At 38.3% G+C, this 20,328-nt stretch overlaps 1 protein-coding gene across 2 annotated transcripts; it reads right to left on the bottom strand.

Annotated features, from left to right (window-relative positions):
• Nucleotides 1-2,914: 2,914 nt before the first annotated feature.
• ZNF518A (zinc finger protein 518A) lies at nucleotides 2,915-19,180 on the bottom strand. 2 transcript variants are annotated; one of them, XM_077455233.1, is made up of 3 exons: nucleotides 19,105-19,180; nucleotides 9,572-9,632; nucleotides 2,915-7,905 (listed from the first exon to the last, which is right to left on the bottom strand). In XM_077455233.1, exon 3 carries the CDS (start codon nucleotides 7,847-7,849, stop codon nucleotides 3,713-3,715), a length of 4,137 nt encoding a protein of 1,378 aa, XP_077311359.1. In that variant the 5' UTR covers nucleotides 7,850-7,905; nucleotides 9,572-9,632; nucleotides 19,105-19,180; the 3' UTR covers nucleotides 2,915-3,712. The 2 variants fall into 2 exon arrangements, with proteins under 2 accessions (XP_077311359.1, XP_077311358.1); XM_077455232.1 differs by lacking the exon at nucleotides 19,105-19,180 and adding an exon at nucleotides 18,877-19,019.
• Between the last annotated feature and the right edge of the window lie 1,148 nt (nucleotides 19,181-20,328).

Below are 20,328 nucleotides of genomic sequence, written 5' to 3'. Positions count from 1 at the left end.
AACAGTGTGCTTGTATGAGACACACGTCCACTGTAATTATAATTGCCACTTTACTCACTATATGCGGTTAGATTAAGAGTTTTACTAACCAACAAAATGGCCGCCACATGTTGGAGACACGTATCCAACAATATGGCCTACGAAACACTTCCTGTTCTTAAATTGACAAGGTTTTTGACCAATCCGGATCCCCTAATGAAGTCACGATCTGTGATGTAATGCATAGGGAAGTTACTGGAAGTGACGCATAGAGACGTTTGTAACACCGCACATTGTTTGATCTGCCTGCCATATTCAGCATTGTTGCAAGTAGCCATTTTTTAAACATAATTAAACCTATTTGAGACATATTACGCTATGGGATCTTCCTGCTTATTCCCCGCTTTCATTTGCTGTGGATGTACGGGCAAACTAACCAACTGGGAGCCATTATTGGAATACAGCACTCTTAAAGGACATCATCCCTGGTTACCACACTCAGGAGGACTCATTAGAAATATCTGAGTGGCATTTCTTACACATTTAGAGGTAAGCGCATAGAGAGCACTGAGTGGAGCACACGAAGAGTACACAGTGGATGTCGCCTGAAGAGTTTGCCTGTCACATTGCTGCACACCAGCACTTTTTGCATGTTTACTGTTTATGGGTATCACTGCTCAATATAAATAGGACTGTATTGGTACACCTACATACTTAAAGGTGTACACAAAGGATCATTTGATACTCAGCACTTTCTAATAATCTTGCACCATTTTGCACTATTTAGTGTTCATTCAATTATTTAATATTTAGCACCTGATGATTTTCACGATTTTGCACTATATTGTTTCTTTTAATTATCTGCACAACAGCAGCTATTTTATTCACGTTATGAATTTATGGTAATGTGTTGCACATTTTTTGAAAATTTATTTGCGTAGTTTGCACAGTAGCAGTTTTGCACAGCAGCAATTTGTATTAGGATTCACCATTAGTATTGGTATACTTATTGATTTATTGCACTTTATCAATGAGGTAGAATACATATCAAACAAGGATATTCCATCTTTGTAGTAATATATGGTATATAGTTTGGGCTGATAACCTTTTTCATTTATTTTTGTTCAAGTGCATGGTATACACTTTAAGTCTAGCAGCAATCTAACCGACATACCACATTCAGATATTTTTCACTTTGATAGCGCGAGGGAACCCCATTTTTTCTATGTAAGGCTCTGTGACATCACTTCCGGCTACGGCCGTGACTGGAAGTCCTGTTGTTGTGTTTTTTGCCTTACATTCTGTTTTTTTTTCTGGCCTGTGTTGACATTTTTTTTATGTGAACCATTTTTTTTAATACATGTGAAAATATATTTAACAATACTACACCATGGAGGACCTTCCTTTTTTCTTTTGTGTGATATCCTAGGAAATGAGTGATATTATTGCAGGACTATTTGGAGACAGAACTGTTTTCTTTCTATTTGAACTATACGATTCCCTTTGTTGGACTTCCACACCAGCTCTTTTTCCCCTCACTACCATTTGTCTTTATAGAAAAAAAGAGTGATATTGTTGCAAGATTATTTGGAGTCAGTACTCTGGTTTCTATTTATTTTTTCTATTTGATCTTTATGATATGCCAATTTTTGCACAAGGCACTGCACCTTATTTATAGTGCATTTTTAGAGCATTAGTTCACTATTTATTGCTGCTTTATTCATAATATATTTTAATATATTCTGTGGATTTTATTTTTCCAATATTGCACTTTATATTTCATCTACATTGCACCTTATTCAAATTGATTTTTTTTTTCCTTCTCACATCAGTATTTATTGCATTTATATTGATTTGGATCACGTGTTGTGGGATTATCATTAATATTTTTTGAACTTATCACTGTTTATGGATACGTATATCACTTATTGATAATTGGTCAGATATTTATTCACCAGTTTACTAGATTGGTTTAACTAGCGCTACTTCACCTTTTATCCACAATTTTGCTTGGGAGCCATGTCACATGATCATGCAATTGTCAGTTAAAGCAAAGCAGTACCAAAACACAGAAATTGCTCTGGTCTTTGGCCAGCCAAATGGTCCGGGTTTGAAGTGGTTAATGGCATCCCAGTCTTAGTCTGTAGGGTTCAATATTGAGTTGGTCCATCCTTTGCAGCCATGACTTATATTCTTCTGAACGCAAAAGGTTTAGAACTGTGTCTATAGGAATGTTGGACCATTCTTCCAGAAGCACCTTTGTGAGGTCAGGCACTGATGTTGGATGAGAAAGCCTGGCTCGCAGTCTCCGCTCTAATTCATCCCAAAGGTGTTCTATCAGGTTTAGGGCTGGACTCTGCAGGCCAGTCAAGATTCTCCACCCCCAAACTCACTCATCCATGTCTTTATGGACCTTGCTTTGTACACTGGCGAGTAGTCATGTTGGAACAGGAAAGGGCTATAATCCCCCCTCCACCACACATAAATATTGACACTTTGTGCCCAATTTGGACATTTTCAAAAGTGGGGCGTGCTCATTTTTTGTTGCCAGCAATTTAGACATTAATGGCTATGTGTGTTTTGAGGGGGCAGCAAATTTACAGTTATACAAGCTATACACTCACTACTTTACATTGTAGCAAAGTAATTTCTTCAGCGTTGGTACACGTAAAGATTTAATAAAATATTTACAAGGAGAGGAGTGTGTGCATAATAAAAAAAAAATGACATATAACACACACACACACACACACACACACAAACTTCCTTGCTTCCTGTTATAACAAAGAATAAAATAAAAAAATAGGACAGTAAATAAATAATAAAAGAATAAAAGGGGGATAGTACAAAGAGTTCCAAAATTAACTTGTGTTTTTGTGGCAAGCCATATCATCTAATCTCATTAGAGATTTAGAGTTCTGTTGAGACACTGAAATCTGTTTCAAACTAAAAACATGGAATATTATTTAATAGAGAAATTTAAAGAGTACACAATTTTGTACACAGAATTTGCAAAAATAACAAGATGCATATATACAGCCATTCACAATTATTCACTTTTAATTTCCATCAAAATTAGCAATGTAAGCATCTCAACGTCTTGGCAATCATGCTTTTTTTTTTATTTACACTTGACAAACAGAAGAAAAAAAAAAAAAAGTTAAACGGTGTTTTACGAAGTTTTGTATAAAAATTTAGACAGATGAAAAATGTGTTTTTCAAGGCTTTCTGACCAGGTGTACTATTATACATTTTTCTGGCAATTGAAAACGAAGTGTACATGAAGATCGAGTCATTGCTGTAAGAATATACAAAGTACACACCTGTATATTAACAACTGCAGAATTCACACAATTATACATGGCTTTGTAAACAATTCTTGCACTGTAGTTCAACAAACCTTGCACTGATGGATTTTTTTAAATCACTTAAATTCCCCATATTACTTCCAGTAATTTAAAAACGAAAAAGAAAAATTGTGTGAAAAAAGTGTGATAATTTGAATACTCAAAGTTTACATCATATTCCATAAGAAAAATTACAAAAAGTAAAAAGGTATGATGAAAAGCCGAATAGCAATAGCGCAAGTCTTTATGTCAAAATACTGGACTGGATTGTAGTTGGAAAAAATAAAAATGGTGAGAGAAACACTTTGAAAATAATGCTGGTAAGAAACAGGAAAATATGAACAGCAATCTTACAAGCAACAAGTAAAACGCTTTAGAGTCAACTATTAAAACAACGTGTTCCAATCCTTTGTAGCTTCCATGAGATGTCGTTGGCCGTGTCCTACCCACTCATCCTGATTGTCAAAAACCCGACCACAAAACCAGCAGTTAAATTTAGCCTGAAGCCTGTCAGTAGGTGTATTTTTCACAATTTTGTAATTGTTTTTGCTAGTTTTCTTTAAGGTCAGTTTAAGGACAAATCGTTCTTTTACAGGGCTCACAGGCTTCGAGCGGCGGTGGCGCCTCCCATCACTCAGTAGCCCCGACTCTAGAAGGGCTTCAAGTGTGCTTTTAGACAATGACACCTTTAGAACATGAGCTTTAAACTTTGAGATGGTTCTCATAAGACTGATTACTTCAGGAATATCAGCATCTGGATGGTTTAACACAACAACAGGCTGATCCCTTTGGGGATACTTTACAAGTTGATTAGCGTTGACAGGAAACAATCTTAGTGCCCTTACTACATCCTTAGTAAGTTCGAGGGGTGGTGGAGATGGTGATGGTGGTGGGGTTGGTGAAGGCATTTCTGGAGGACTTCCTACTTCACTTGTGTACGATTTTGCCTTGCACTTTCTGTGCAACATTTGCTTTCGTGGGACTTCCTGCATGTACTCGATTACTCTCTTTTTTGTTTTAAATTCATAATCCGCTTCATAACTGCTTGAATCTGATACTTTTCTTTTGCAAGACCTATTTTTAGAATTTGATAATATATTCAAATTATTTTGCTTGACTTTTGATTTAGGCACCTTTGAAGATGGAGAGACTGTTTTGTCATCACTTTCAGGAGACAAATGATCTTCTAATGAAGCAGAACTAGAGTTGGACCTTAAACAAAGTTTTCGTTCTGCTGGCTTACTCTGCGAACAAACTGCACTGCTGACTATACCTGCAGGCATCTTTCCACCATAGCCATCAAATGCACTAGTGTCCTCCTCTTTAACTGATGTTGACATGGTCTTCATCTGATCACTATTTCCCAATAAAGTGGCATGCTGAACCTCCTCAGGTTTCTTTGGTACAAGTGCCCGGCTGACCTGGTTCACCTGGACAGTTTTCTGCATGTTTGCAGTTGAAGCACTATTTGGCAAAACATAGTTTAGCAGGACTGCTTGCTTTCCATCAGGCAAAAGGGCATAAAATGGCTGCTTTTGCATGTGTTGTTGCTTGTTACTATCCCCACTTCCAGTTATTCCTCTTGACCCATCTGAGTTGACACAATACTGGAGAACATTCAGGTTTATTGGAAGTTTGCTTCCTACAGAAGAACCAGAAATGATATTGGCCGAAAGATTATTTGGAGAGGTTCCAAAGTCTGGCTTTAAAATATGAGGTACAGGAGGACGCTGTAATCTAGGAAGTGCCATTTTTCCTATAGTGTTCACCGTACTCATTACCTGAGAGCTACCATTATTCACATTCGTCACATTTCTTATGGTACCAAATGGTCCATTGGCAATTGTTAATACCATGCCAGGTTTTGTATTGAGCATAACCGGTGCATTAACTCGGTTGGGATTAGTGAATGTTGCTGTAGTAGGAGCCCTTGTCTGGGATGTCATCATTCTTGCACCAGGCTGATTATTAGCTAAAACCGGCAATGTAAACCTATTAGCACCAGATGGATAAAGAACAGTATTGCCCTGTGGCATACCAGAGACTTGTGGTGCACGAAGCAAATGAAAAGCAGCCGGTCCAGGTTTTGTTATAGTGCCAATTCTATCTTTTGTCAGCTGTTGGTTAACTATTGAATCAGAGTGTGTTTTTATGAGCTCACTTACTCTTGTGGGAAAAGACATTTTAATACCAGATCCTGAAGAATCGGGTTCTTGCTTCAAGAACACAGCTGATGGAACATTACCATTAGTTATACGACTATCAAATCTTGGAACAGGGCTGGACAATGACTGCTTTGCAAAAGCAGATGCATTGTTGCTAGTAAGTGGGCTTGATGTTTTTGTTAAGCAGACTTTGTCATTTGCTCTTTTGTTATCTTGCAGTATATTATGCAAGTAAGTGTTTTTTGGAAAAGGTTTTGGATCAGGCAGACGGCTTTGTAATGAAAATACTGAAGTAATCCTTGGCATGAAGGGTGCATTACTTTTGTTCATTTCTGCTGGTCTTGGGAATCGGTCATTAAATTGGACACCTCTCATTCCAAAGGCATTTTTAGGTGGAAAGGCAGAATAAGGGAAATTCCCCAGACCACTTGCTGTGGATGAATGTAAAAGTGAACTGTTCAGGTCCTTCGAATACATGGCTGCAGCAGAGGTCATTCCACTGCTTTCGTTGCGATGTTGAGGTTTATACACAAATCCAGTAGTTGGATCAACATATTGACTTGACCCAGAAGTAGAAGAATGCATTTGATCCTTAGCAGTTTCATGGTTGTGGTCAGTGTCAAAAAACTGGTGTTCGTTAATATTGTATTCCTCGGGTTCTTCTTTGATCTTCCTGCCTATAGCTGAAGCTGAAGATGTTGGTGAATTAAAGCTGGCCACATTTTTGTGTGAGTTTTCAAAAGAGGGTGGTCTGCTTATGGTTCCCAGCCTGGAAAGAGATTCATTTTTTCTTGCAATGAGTGCACCAAGTGCTGCAGTTGTAGCCGACACAGATGTAGACTGTTTCTCCACTGGAGTACCAGGCGCTGAGTTCTGCATTGAAGGAGGTTTAAATGATGGAGTCAAACGATTCTCTGTATTTGGTGCTCCATATGATCCATGGTTAGTGCTGTGAGAAAAACGAGGCAAGCTATTTGAGGATTGAGGTGATGGCTGCGAAGTACTGGTGGGCTGCTTATTGGAAGGTAATAACTTGATAACCAGGTTTTGCTTTCCGTTAACCATTTTGTAACCCACAAAAGTTGCACTGTAATTTGCTGGAACAGTGATTTTATTGTTTTTTACCATTAGCACAGTTGGCCCGTGAACTACATTTTGTAAGAGTCCCAAACTACCTTGCGTACTTGCATCCTCTTTGTTGCAATTTATTGTGGTTACAGGTGAAGGTCCATCATTTAAAGGCTGTTCAGAGTTAACATTGACCCAAATGTCTTTCACAGCCTGGTCTTTATCTGGCGATTTAAACTGCAAACTATTAGACCTTTCAATGCTTTCTCCGGCTTTTTCTGTTCCATCTTGTCTCCACGATTTATCTTGAATATCTGTTGGGCAATTTTTTAAAACATGTTTCGGACCAGCATTTGTTTGTGCCGTTTGCGCATTAGCACTGTCTACGATATGTTCATCTCTTGTGTGAACATGCTCTGCATGCTTGGCTAATATGTGTTTCACAATAAAATCCTTTCGCATTGCACTGTAGTTGCAGTACTGACAGCTAAATGGCAACATTGTACTGTGTCCCTGAAGATGTCTCTGGAACTCCGCTTTTGAGTAGCTAATATGGTTGCACTTTTGACAAGCATATTCAATTCCATTATGCCTATGAATGTGCTGAACAAAGGTGCCAACATCTCTGGTGGTGAATCTGCACTTTGAGCAGCTGAAGTGGCCATTGACACAGTGTGCAACTGAGAAATGCTTTGTTAAACCCAATAAGGTATATAAATAGTCATTGCTACAGATCTCACATTTAACTAGCGCACTCCTATGGGTTTTTCGGTGTTGTTTAAATTCCTGAAAATCACTAGCTGAGAAGTTACACATTTCACATGGATAGAGGGGTAATTCTCCATTATGGCATATTAGAAAGTGTTTTTGAAGATCATTGGGGCTGTAGCGAATGCCATTTTTGCATTTTTGACAGAAAAAGTGAAGTACCTTTGCCGCTATATTAGCAGAATCGTCATCTATGTTTGGTTCAAGCTTGATTTCTGCATTCTGCTCATCTGAATTTCCATTAAGGCTTCCTCTGCCCACCGATTTCCTTGCAGTTTGTTTCTTACATAGTGACTTGGAAGTTATTTCAGCTGTGTCATTTATGCTACTACTTTCCCCCACTTGGTTTACAGATTGAATGGGGTTTGCCTCTGGTCCATGTAAAACCTTTTCATTTATGGAAAACGAGTCGGTGTTTGGTTGGCTGGTGACAAAAGCATTTCCACCATAATCCCATAATCCATCTTTTGCAGATGTAGATTCTTCTGCATCCATAAAGTCTTTACTTGGTGAACGCATCATTAATTTAGCTGAGAAATTGTGGATGAAGGTCAATTAAATCTGTGACCGGCATTTACCTATAAAAATATAATGAAAATGGATATTGTAAACCTAACACAATTGGTGGAAATGAAAAAACATTCTAAATTTTTACAGTTGCATTTCAAAAAATTTGAATATCAAAAGTTAAATTTCAGTAATTAATTTCAAAAAAGTGAAACACATTATATAGATTCATTACACACAGAGTGATATATTTTAAGCATTTTTTTACTTTGAGGATTATGGCTTACAGCTAGTGAAAACCCAAATTTCAGTATCTCAGAAGAGTTGAATATTGTGAAAAAGTTCAGTATTGTAGACTCGTGGTGTCACACTCTAATCAGCTAATTACCTCAACACCTGTAAAAGGTTTCCTGAGCCTTTAAATGGTCTCTCAGTGAGGATCAGTAGGTTACACAATCATGGAGGGCAAGTCACAAAAGGTCAATGCTAAAGAAGCTTGCTGTTCAGATTGCTGAATCCAAGCACATTAATGGAAAGTTGAGTGGAAAGAAAAAAAAAAGTGTGGTAGAACAAGGTGCACAAGTAATAGGGATAACCGCAGTCTTGAGAGGATTGTGAAGCAAAGCCCATTCAAGAATTTGGGGGAGAGTCAGAAGGAGTGGACTACGCCTGGTGTCAGTGCTTCAAGAGCCACCACACACAGAAAGTATCCAGGACATGGGCTACAACTGTCACATTAATTGTGTGAAGCCACCGCTGAACCAGAGACAACGTCAGAAGGCTCTTACCTGGGCTAAGGAGAAAAAGAACTGGAATGTTGGCTCAGTGGGCCATAGTCCTCTTTTCGGATGAAAGTAAATTTTGCATTTCATTTGGAAATCAGTCTTCCAGAGTCTGGAGTTAGAGAGGCACAGAATGAAAGTTGCACGAGATCCAGTGTGAAGTTTCCAAAGTCAGTGATGATTTGGGAAGCCATGTCATCTGCTGGTGTTGGTCCACTGTGTTTTCTCAAGTCCAAAGTTAGCACAGCCCTCTATCAGGAAATTATAGACCTTTCCTCTGCTGACCAGCTTTATGGAGATGCAGATTTTATTTTCCAGCCGGACTTGGCACCTGTCCACACTGTCAAAAGTACTAATACCTGGTTTAAATGATCTTGTTATTACTGTGCTTGATTGGCCACCAAACTCACCTGACCTAAACCACACAGAGAAACTGTGGGGTATTGTCAAGAGGAAGAAGAGACACCAAAAGGCTGCCATCAAAGAAACTTGAGCTTCCATAACACCTCAGAAGTGCCACAGGCTGACTGCCTCCATGCCACACCGCACTGATGCATTAATTCATGCAAAAGGAACCCTGACCAAGTATTGAGTACATACTTATCTGTGTTGGACATGAATGAGACTGAATTTGGGGTTTTCACTAGCTGTAAGCCATAATCATCAAAATTAAAAGCACGTGTGTGTGTGTGTGTGTGTGTGTGTGTGTGTCGCATCTATATAATATACAAGTTTCACATTGAATTACAGATATAAATTTTACTTTTTGATATTCAAATTTTTTTTTTTAAAGATGCGCCTGTACATAGGTAAAACAATGGAATCTCCTATGCATTCAATGCCTTCACCCAAAACACATTTCAAGAGACATAATTTAAAATAAATGTAATTAGAAATAACAAATTTAAATAAAAATACATTCTTAAAAGTTATATTGTTTTATATCTTAACCCACCTTGTGCATTTTTTTCTCCTTTGATCTTTAGTTATTCTTCCAATGATGTATTTGGGGGGGCCTAAACAGAAAGAGATTATATTAAAAACAATATCAAAACTAAAGTGATGCGATACATAAAAAAAAAAAAAAATTTAAAAAAAGGATTAAATGGGCTTTAACGTAAAGTACATGGCAAATCAAGTGAACACATCAATGACTGTAAAAGGGTTAAAATGTTTTTCTCATGTACAGCTAAGAAAAAGAAAGAAAACTGTCTTCATAAGGTTTAAAGCTGGACAACGTTCTCCATTTAGGCCTTTCTTATACTTAAGAAAATAAGCGTAAATGCACAAACAGAGCATATATTCCTGGTTTGACAAGAAGGCATTTATGTACATTCCTCCCAAATCATGCAACTGGAAATCTACTGAAAGACTTTCTGATGCAATCTTACTCTAGTTGAATATGCATCAACATTGGTTTCGGCACAATCTACAAGTACATAAAAAAAAAAATGCTTAAATGCCGATTTTAATTAAACTTGTTTGTGTTCAATTTATATTTTAGATTAGGTGTGAAAAGAAAAACAAAGCATTTTAACATAATGAAATAAAAAATACAGCAGAAGTATAGCAAGGAAACACCTTAACATTACAAAACTACCCTTGTAATAATAATCACCCAAAGCTCATCTTCATTAAAGAAAAACAAATATATATTTGATACAAGTTTCAAGAAAAAATGCTTTACGTTTAGGAAATATTTTCTATCTGATTAAAATGTTGTCCTACAACATTTCTGTAAATTAAATTGCCCCATTAAAAAAAAAAAAAAAAAGAAATAGGCTTGCATTTTCTACTGGCCTTCAACACTTGGTTTAATATAAAACTAGTAGCCAACTAAGTCCAGTAAACACTGATGAATCACTGAGTACTAATAGCTACAAAACTTGGTAATGATAAATAGGTCTGTGCTTCAAAAGCAGTCAGTCATTCTATATAGATGTCCCCACCCTCTGAACTGTTTAGCATTACTGACTGAAATTTCCAGGTAACACCACACAATCTCACACGTCACATAAGGCTTTAAAGGGCTGTAACTTTTTTAGTGATTACTTATAAAATTGATTCACAACTTCAACAACATAACCACTTCATGCAAACAGCTTCTATAATTTTTAATACAACTAGAACCAAAAATAACTTAAAAGCAATAAGCATCTTTCTTAGAGCCGACCAAAAAAACAAAATCTACTTACTAAAGTTTATAAAAAAAAAAAAAAAAAATATATATAATATATATATATATATATATATATATATATATATATATATATATATATATATATATATATATATACACACACATATTTATGTTCCAATTCTGCCTTGTTTTATGAAGTTTTAACATGGCAACAAAAATGTCACTTATCGCGGAAAAACTACTGTCATAGTGTTGTATGGCACTAATAATGATACAGATTGCCCTTTATAATCAGGTCTACATTTCCATTTACTGGTAATTAGAAAATTATGTTAAGGTTTGTATGTTATATGGTTATATGGTTATAACTTAGCAAAGCTTAGCTTCTCCCTATATTGTTTATGGATTAATAATTGAACACACAATCAGTAAGTTGTGAAACTGAATACAAGCGTATATAAAAAGTGTATAGAGAATTCTTACACTATTAAAGATAAAATATGTAAAAAAGTTTTATATTAAATTGCAGCTGTATAGGTGAATAATCAGCCTATTCCAAGTAACCTTTCAAAAGTGTAATGATTAAACCTTAATTTTTATTGCTGTTTTTTTAATTACATGTGTATATGTGGCAGCCATTTTTGCACATTGGCACAACTTAGCATAACCACAAAGTAATTGCACCTTAGAAATTCTTGCAATCCAATGCAAGTCTAATAACTCAGGCTGATAATAAAGGAAAAAAATAAAGAAAAAACACACATGCTACACTGTCTGAGTGTTCTGGATTTTATATAAGCAGCTATAACTGCCCTTGTCTGATATACAGGGAGCCACTAGGGGGAGAATGACTATACTGAACAGCAACATTCCCTTCAAAATCTTTTTTTTTCTACTGTGAACTCAAAGCACAGGCCATGAAAATATACAGCATTTTCATTTTAAAAACACAATCAGTTGGCTTCATAAAAAAACAGAATATTCTGGATGTTGATCCAAAGTGCTGTAAAACTGCTAGAATAGGATCAGGTTAGAAGCATGCTTTACTACGATAGAAGTATGGCGTAATGTCTAATTATATACATTAGTTCTACAATTACAGAAAGAGCTGTACAGCTGCTACAATAGCAAAGTGGGCTGGAAAAATTGTGTGCATGTTAAATACTCTTCCCTAAGACATATCAACAAGATTTATGTCTCCTGGAACAGGCATTTAATGATCTCATAAATAATAAAAAAAATAAAATAAAAAAGAGTAGTAGACATCCAAGTACTCTGCTGTCATCCAAGTGTATACAAAAATGATTAAAAAAAATTAAATACAAAAAACAAAATAAAAAACACAAAACACACAGGATTATGAAGACATGTAAACACCGACCATTCCAACTACCGCTAATGAAGACACCATTGTGTCATATTATAATATTTCTGGGAAAATAAAAAGTATTTTTTGTACAGAGTCAGAAAACTGCAGAGAACTTGAATATCTACTACTGTTCTTTTCTTTATTTATATGCTGATTTGGTAGAGAAGTCTGTCACAGATTGGCAATACATAGTTACAAAAAAGTTACCATTTCTATTATTAATGATTTCAATTAAAATAACGTAAAGCTAAGACAAATAATATACCTTAAAGAAAAGGTAACAAGTTAAATAAAAATAAACAGATTTAAAGAAAAAAAAAATTAAAATGCCCATAAAACATATTTCCTTTGGTATGATTTGCAACGAAAAAAAATTTCACTGGGAGAAATCTCTGCTGTCAACCACCATGAAATATGTGATCACTCTGAGGCCTATGGTGCATGGTGGGAGATTTTTCATATCCCTATCAAAGCTCACAGAAGCCAAGAGGGGATGCCTGGTGCTGCTCTGTAAACAGACGGTTCACATTAAGGACTGCACTGATCATGGCGCCTTAACGCAGACACGTGAACATTCAACTTCAGGTGGAAGGAAAGAATTATTACTTGTGCGCATTCAGATTAAGCTTTCTGTGTTGTTTAGTGTAGGAGACACAGGGAGATTTACTAAAACTGGCGAGTGCAAAATCTGGGGCAGCTCTGCCTAGAAAACAATCAGGTTTACTGTTAAAGCTTAATTGAACAAGCTGAAGTTAGAAGCCGATTGGCTACCATGCACATCTGCACCAGATTCTGAGTGCTCCAGTTTTAGGAAATCAACCCTCTCTATCACTTCAAATACAAAATGAATGCAGTTTATCAAACACATGGTGTAGAGACTGTGGTATGGCAAAAGGCGCACTGTGAGGCAGATTTACAAAGGGTCTGAGAAGGCTCATGCAATAAAATTTGTGAATATTCACTTTGATTATTCAATCATGTGAAAAGAAAAATCCCTGTTCATTTTTTTCATCTGCACAAGAGTAGATCGTTTAATTGAACACACATTTTATTGTGTGAACATTCTCAAATCAGTTAGTAAATCAGTCTGTCTAAATGGAACTCACTGGGGTTAATTTATTAAAAGGAGAAGCACGCAATTTACTTTGGAAAGGAGTTTTCACTGAGCTTAGTGAATGAGGTGAAGCTCTGCTGTCTCCCATCATCCAGTAATGCGCAAGGAAAATTCTTGGGTTTTTTGTTTTCTTTGCAGGCGATTGGATAAAGTGAAATTTCACCAATTAGCTAAGAATTTTTATTTATTTTTTTAAAGACTAAAGTCCCCTTACCAAATAAATACACTCACTTTTTCAAGGGAACTTTACCCAAAATTGTGGCTTTGTAAATGTAGGGAAGCTCAGTTGACTTTCATCATGCTAAAATGTGCACGTAAAAATGCATTTTTTTGTTTTCTTGCACCAGACAGGTTATTCTTTGCAAAGAGAATGCTCAAAACACATTTCACCAATGTGTGTGAAAAATTCCCCTGCCCTTTCTTGAAAAATGATCTGTGCGAGTCATTACATACCACCTACATACTCAACACATGAGCAATTTTGATAGTCTGTAACCATTTATATGAGATAAGTGGATGCAATGGATGTTTTATGAACATGTGAACAGCACTCAAACTCTGTCATGCAAATCACAACAATTTTATTGTTGCATGCATACAGTTCCTTTAACATTATGTAGTTTCCATTTTCACTTAGGGAAAAATTTGCCTTTGTCAAGCATATCCAATAATTGTAATGCATTTCATTAAAAAGAAAAAAAAAATGAGTGATAATTCACCTTTTTATTATATACATTAGAATTATTATTAACTATATGTTTTAATAATTATAAATGCACAAAAAAAAAAAAAAAGAAGGGTTGAGGGCAATAAATGTAAAATAATATGGTGCTTTCTGTGTCAGGAGCATAACACAATTCCAATGTCGTTCACATCTTATGTTCTCTTGAGGAGGGAACAGCAAAAGTACACTACACACTGGAATGTTGACAGCAATACGTATCACCTCCAAAACCTAAAAGGGACTGAAGGTTATTGGGAATCTGGTAAAAAGCCCAGAGTCCTAAACGCCATCAACACAAGACACAGAAATTACTGGATTAGGATTACCAATTTATTTATCATAACACAAGAAGGCAACTTTGACCTTGGATGAATGACACAAAATACACCATATTTTTTCCATGCAAGATGGATTTTAAAGGAGCTTCACCATGTGGACAAAGGTAAGTCCGTCACAAAGACACGGGGGTCGATTTACAATAGAGTTTAGGCTGTTTACTTAAAGGGGAAAACTCCCCTAGCTTGGTATAGGAGGTGAAGCTCAGCTGACTTCAATCAGCCAATCACGTGCAAACTTTTTCTTTTTTTGCATGTGATTGGGTTTCCTTGCAAACTGAGTTTTCACCACATTCACTAAGCTAAGGGAAAAAAGTACCTTACAAAGTGACCACATTTTACTCCTTTTGTAAACTAATCCCAGTAAACAGCATTAAAGAAACATAACGTGATGGACACATGCTGCATGGTTTCTACTGTCAACCTGGCTACTGCAAGTCCAACTGTAACTGAACCTACACAGTAATGGATAGTCTACCCCCCAAAACAAGTTTACATTTCAAAATGCTAATCAAAAATTCTCCCATACCCCTAAATCTAAAAGAGTCATCATCTATCAACCCCAGAGCTATAACAAAATCATTCATCACCCCTACATGTGTCCTCCATCAATGCTCAATCACAGTTCAATATTTTTACCCCTAAATCAATAATGGTTTGTTCTTGGTCACTGCTAAATCTATAAAAATGTATCCTCCACCCCCCCCCCCAAATCTATAAAGTTCATCATCTATCACCCCCCCCCCCCCCAAGTCTATAACCTTTCATTCAGAGTCACTCCAAATCTATACCACTTTATAAACCATCACCCCGAAACCCATCGTGACGTAAGATCATTTTGATCATCAATCCACAATTACATTTATACTGGAGAGCAGAATATCCGTCTCTATGGCCCAGTCCAGTCAGGTGATCCTTCATCACCCTAAAACCATTTTGTAATGCATTATAAATCACACTGTGGAAGCAGATTTATCATTTACCAATCTTCTTTCCATATTGAAGGTGTATTTATTAAGCCAAGTAAAGAACCTTAGAGAAAGGATTACATCACTTTATCAACCATCACCCTAAACCTATACCAATTCAATGCTTTGGATGATTGTCACCTCCCCCCCAATCAATAACACCATCATGTGTCAGAAGTCAACGTTATGATGTTCTATTATAGTACCATATAAACCCAAATAATCTGTCAAATCTAATGCTTTGTCATTTCTATACATGTCATCATCCGTCACTCCTAAATGTACCTGTAAATCTATAATGCTTTTCCATCTTCACACTCACTTCAAGCTATAATGCTCCGTCATCTGTCACCCCCTAAAAGTTTCTGTCTCATCTGCTCCCCAAGATCTATGAGGCTTTATCTGTCACCCCTAAATATATCATTCTTTGTCATCTGCTCCCCTAGATTTATGAGACGGTCATCTGACAACCCTTAATGTTTCATCATCTATCAACTCAACATGACACTTTATTACCAGTACACCTCACCAGATCAAATCAATAGCGGGCGGAATTTAGTTAGACTGTTAAATAAAATCCTGCTACAGAAAAAGAGGGCTATCTTTGCTGTTACAGGACAAGGGAGGGCTATCTTTCCAGTTACAGAAAAAAGGGAGGGATATTTTTTCTTAAGGTTGGAATTTTTTAGCTTCCTAACTGCACATTTTTTTTATTAATGTAAAAAAAAAAAAAATAATTACAATATAGATTGTTTTAATATTCTAGATGACAGTAATTAGTACAAAGATATTTTACTTACTAATGTTTTTTTTTAAATTCTAAATGTGTTTAACAAGTTATTTAACCACATCCCCCCCCCCCCCAAAAAAGACAATGATTTATCAACTGTCACTCCCAAGTCTATACCACTTTGTCATGTCATGTCCAATATCTAACAGTCACCCTCATCTTGTCAACTGTCACCCCTATATCTACTATAATGTTTCAGTCATCTGTCGCTGCTCAACATTGTGATGTTTTATTGCAGTACTCCACAGGCACAAATGAAGCGTCACCTCTAAATCTAAAACCTCATCACCCGTCACTTCTAAGTCTTCTAATACTTTGTTGTCACCCTTAAATCTATAGTGTTATCTGCCCCCCTAAATCATCCATGATTATTCATCTGTCACCTCCAAATCTATAACACTTGTCATCTGTCACCCCTAAATATATAATGTTTATTAGCCAAAACGTAACCTTGCGGTGGTTTTCCCATCCCGTAGTATCACACAGGTCACCTCTAATTCTAATGTTTTAGCATCTCTAAACTGATGGTGTGTCTATCACCCAATTCATAACACTTCGTCACCTTCCCCCACATCTGTAACACCATCTGCCTCCCCCCCAAACCCAACTTCATCTGCCCCCCACACACATCGCTCACCCCAAAACCTAAACTTATCATCATGTGTCATAACGCAGCCTTATGATGGTTTTTATTATAGTACCACACAAGTATAAAATGAATCTGTTGACTCTAAATGTATTTATCGTCTGTCATCTCCAAATGTTGTGCACATTGTAATCTGTCACCGCTAAATCTAATGTAGCATCATTTGTCCTCTTCAAATGTATCACTGTCACCCTTAAAACACTGCATCTATAACCCCCCTAAATCTATAATGCTTCATCTGCCCCCCAATCTAATATTATCTGTCCCCCAAATCTGTGCGGTTATCTGTCACCCCTAAATCTAGAATGCATTATCCGTCATTACTCAACCGTACAGTGTTTATGATGGTACCATAAGAACCTCAAATAAGAAATCCACAACATCTGTCATAACACAGCCTTAAATCAATGTCACCTCCAAATCTGACACCCCTAAATCTAGGAAACATTGCCCCCCCCTAAGTCTATAAGAGGTCACATCTGTCCCCCCTAAATCTATGACATCATCTGTCCCCCGAGTCTATAAAAGGGTCACATTCACCCCCTAAACCTACGACTTCTCATCACCTCTAAATCTTTGATGCATCATGTCACCCCAAAGTCTATAAAAAGGTCACATCTATCACCTGTAACCCCCACATGTATCACTTCGTCTGTCACCCCCTAAATCTATGAAATGTCAACTTTTATCCCTAAATCTAAAACCATCATCATCTGTCACCACTAAAAACGTAGAACACGTAATCAGTTGTCACCCCTGAACTTAACATCTCATCAACCCCCCCCCCCATAACACTTCATCGCCCCCTTAATGTCTCCCCATCATCCGTCATTACCCAACAATATGAGGGTTGTATTGCCGTCCTAAACAAACCCAGCTAGTGCCCCCCATTCAATGTACCCAAGTCCTATATTGGTGGGCGGGGAATCATTGCCCTGTATATTGGTGGGCGGGGAATCATTGCCCTATATATTGGTGGGCGGGGAATCATTGCCCTGGGCGGGGAATCATTGCCCTATATATTGGTGGGCGGGGAATCATTGCCCCGTATATTGGGGGGGTGCATCCTTGCCCCGTATATTGGGGGGTGCATCCTTGCCCCGTATATTGGGGGGGTGCATCCTTGCCCTGTATATTGGGGGTGAATCGTTGCCCTGTATATTGGGGGGGTGAATCCTTGCATATTGGGGTGGGAGGGGTGAAGAATCATTGCCCTGTATATTGGGGGGGGTGAATCATTGCCCTGTATATTGGGGGGTGAATCATTGCCCTGTATATTGGGGGGGTGAATCATTGCCCTGTATATTGGGGGGGTGAATCATTGCCCTGTATATTGGGGGGGTGAATCATTGCCCCGTACATTGGGGGGTGAATCATTGCCCTGTATATTGGGGTGGGAGGGGTGAATCATTGCCCTGTATATTGGGGGGTGAATCCTTGCATATTGGGGTGGGAGGGGTGAAGAATCATTGCCCTGTATATTGGGGGGTGAATCATTGCCCTGTATATTGGGGGGTGAATCATTGCCCTGTATATTGGGGGGGTGGATCATTGCATATTGGGGTGGGAGGAGGAGAAGAATCATTGCCCTGTATATTGGGGGGGTGAGGTGATGGCTCTGTATATTGGGGTCCCTCCTGATTGCAATATATATATATGAATGAAGACAGAGGGTATACTATATGTTAGTGATGAGAAGAATGAATGTACAGCAGGCTATCCCTGGCAGTGTGGTGAATGGTGATGAAGACAGACAGTCCCCATGTAGTGATAGTAGAATGGGGTGAGACACATGGAGTGTAGATGTCAGTGTGTCCGGTACTGGGGGGGGGGGGATGTATCTGCAGGGGGGTGTATTGGGGGGCGGCAGTGTGTGAGGTGCGGCGGATGGACACTGACCCCTCATGTGACTCCTCCACACATCCCCCGACCCCCCTACCCGCCTCCCCCTCACACAACTTTGCCAACTTTCGGTAACTTTGCCCGGGCTCTCATCAACCGTTTCCTCCCCCCGCACGTCTCTGCCCCCCTCCCCTTCTTCTCCCGCCCAGCCCCGCAAAGTCAACCGAACTTTCCACCCGCCCGTACTTCACCACAGCCGCCGCCATTACCGAGCCGTGCATGTCCGCTCCGTCCGTCCTCCCTCCGGACCGTTCTCCCCTGCCCGAACTTACCTCATACGCTGCCCGAGTCACCGTTGGCGGCCATGATAGTTACATCCGGGGATTGTCCTGGTTTCGGTAGACCTAAAATGGACTCCCAGGCAGAGACGGCGGAGTGATCTGCGCTCCACCTTGTCTCTGTGGTGAGGCCGCCAACTCTTCCCCGACAATCATTGTTGTATAGAAGACCAATGAGTGCACCTACACCCGGCTTTTACCACCCCCCACACCCGCACGAACCTATGTCTGCATTATATCCCTTTGTGTCTGCCAGACTCACAAACAGCCGATTTCCGGGCTTTCTCCTCCAATTCTTATGGCAAACAGGCTGCTGAGCCGGCACTATTTGTCATGAGGTACTACATCTGGTGTATGCAAAGAGCCCCGAAGATGGCGGAGGAGGGGACCTCTCATGAGGCATTTTGTTGATGAATAAAAACATTTCTCCCACACACAATTACATAATGAAAATAAACTAAAAAACATATTTATTGGAAGCTTTTCATTGAGTTTCATGTAGTTTCCCTAAATCTAGAGTTGCATCACCACAATGACTATGAAGTAAATTACATGAACTGTTGACTCATAATGGGGTTTTTAATTATCATTTTTAATTAAAAGTGATAAATATGAGGTAATGAGCGCTCAGGAGCATGGAAAGTGCATTGTGATATTTTATTAGAGTAACACTCAAGCCAAAATAAATCTGTCACCTCTAAATCTAACACCCCATCACTGGTCACCCCTAAATCTAACACCCCATCACTGATCACTTCTAAATCTAACACCCCATCACTGGTCACCCCTAAATCTAACACACCATCACTGGTCCCCCCCTAAATCTATAATCTCATCCCCATAACCTCTAAATCTATAATCTCATAACCCATCACCTCTAAATCTATAATTTCACCCTCATCACCTTTATATCTATAATCTCATCACCCATCACCTCTAAATCTATAATCTCATCCCCCATCGCCTGTAAATCTAACACCTCATCCCCTCTAAATCTAAAGTCTCACCCCCATCACCTCTAAATCTAACACTTCATCCCCATCACCTCTAAATCTTACACCTCATCCCACATCACCTCTAAATCTAACAGCTCATCCCCATTACCTCTAAATCTAACATCTCATCCCCCATCACCTCTAAATCTAACATCTCATCCCCATCACCTCTAAATCTAACACCTCATCCCCCATCACCTCTAAATCTAAAGTCTCACGCCTCAGCACCTCTGAATCTAACACTTCATCCCCATCACCTCTAAATCTAACAGCTCATCCCCATTACCTCTAAATCTAACATCTCATCCCCCATCACCTCTAAATCTAACATCTCATCCCCCATCACCTCTAAATCTAACACCTCCTCCCCCATCACCTCTAAATCTAAAATATTATCACCCATCACCTCTAAATCCATAATGCTTCATCATCTCCCCCCAAAATTTATAAT

This window comes from Lithobates pipiens, unplaced genomic scaffold (genome assembly GCF_037356315.1).
Source record: "Lithobates pipiens isolate NorthernLeopardFrog02 unplaced genomic scaffold, aLitPip1_a1.2 Scaffold_25, whole genome shotgun sequence".
In the NCBI taxonomy this organism is placed as follows: Eukaryota; Metazoa; Chordata; class Amphibia; order Anura; family Ranidae; genus Lithobates; species Lithobates pipiens.
Note: the sequence above shows the minus strand (reverse complement) of the source record. Positions and strands in the feature narration are given on the sequence as shown.

What these genes read in the sequence shown, in the direction of transcription:
- ZNF518A (XM_077455233.1), bottom strand. Translation starts at nt 7,849, where the DNA reads ATGATGCGTTCACCAAGTAAAGACTTTATGGATGCAGAAGAATCTACA.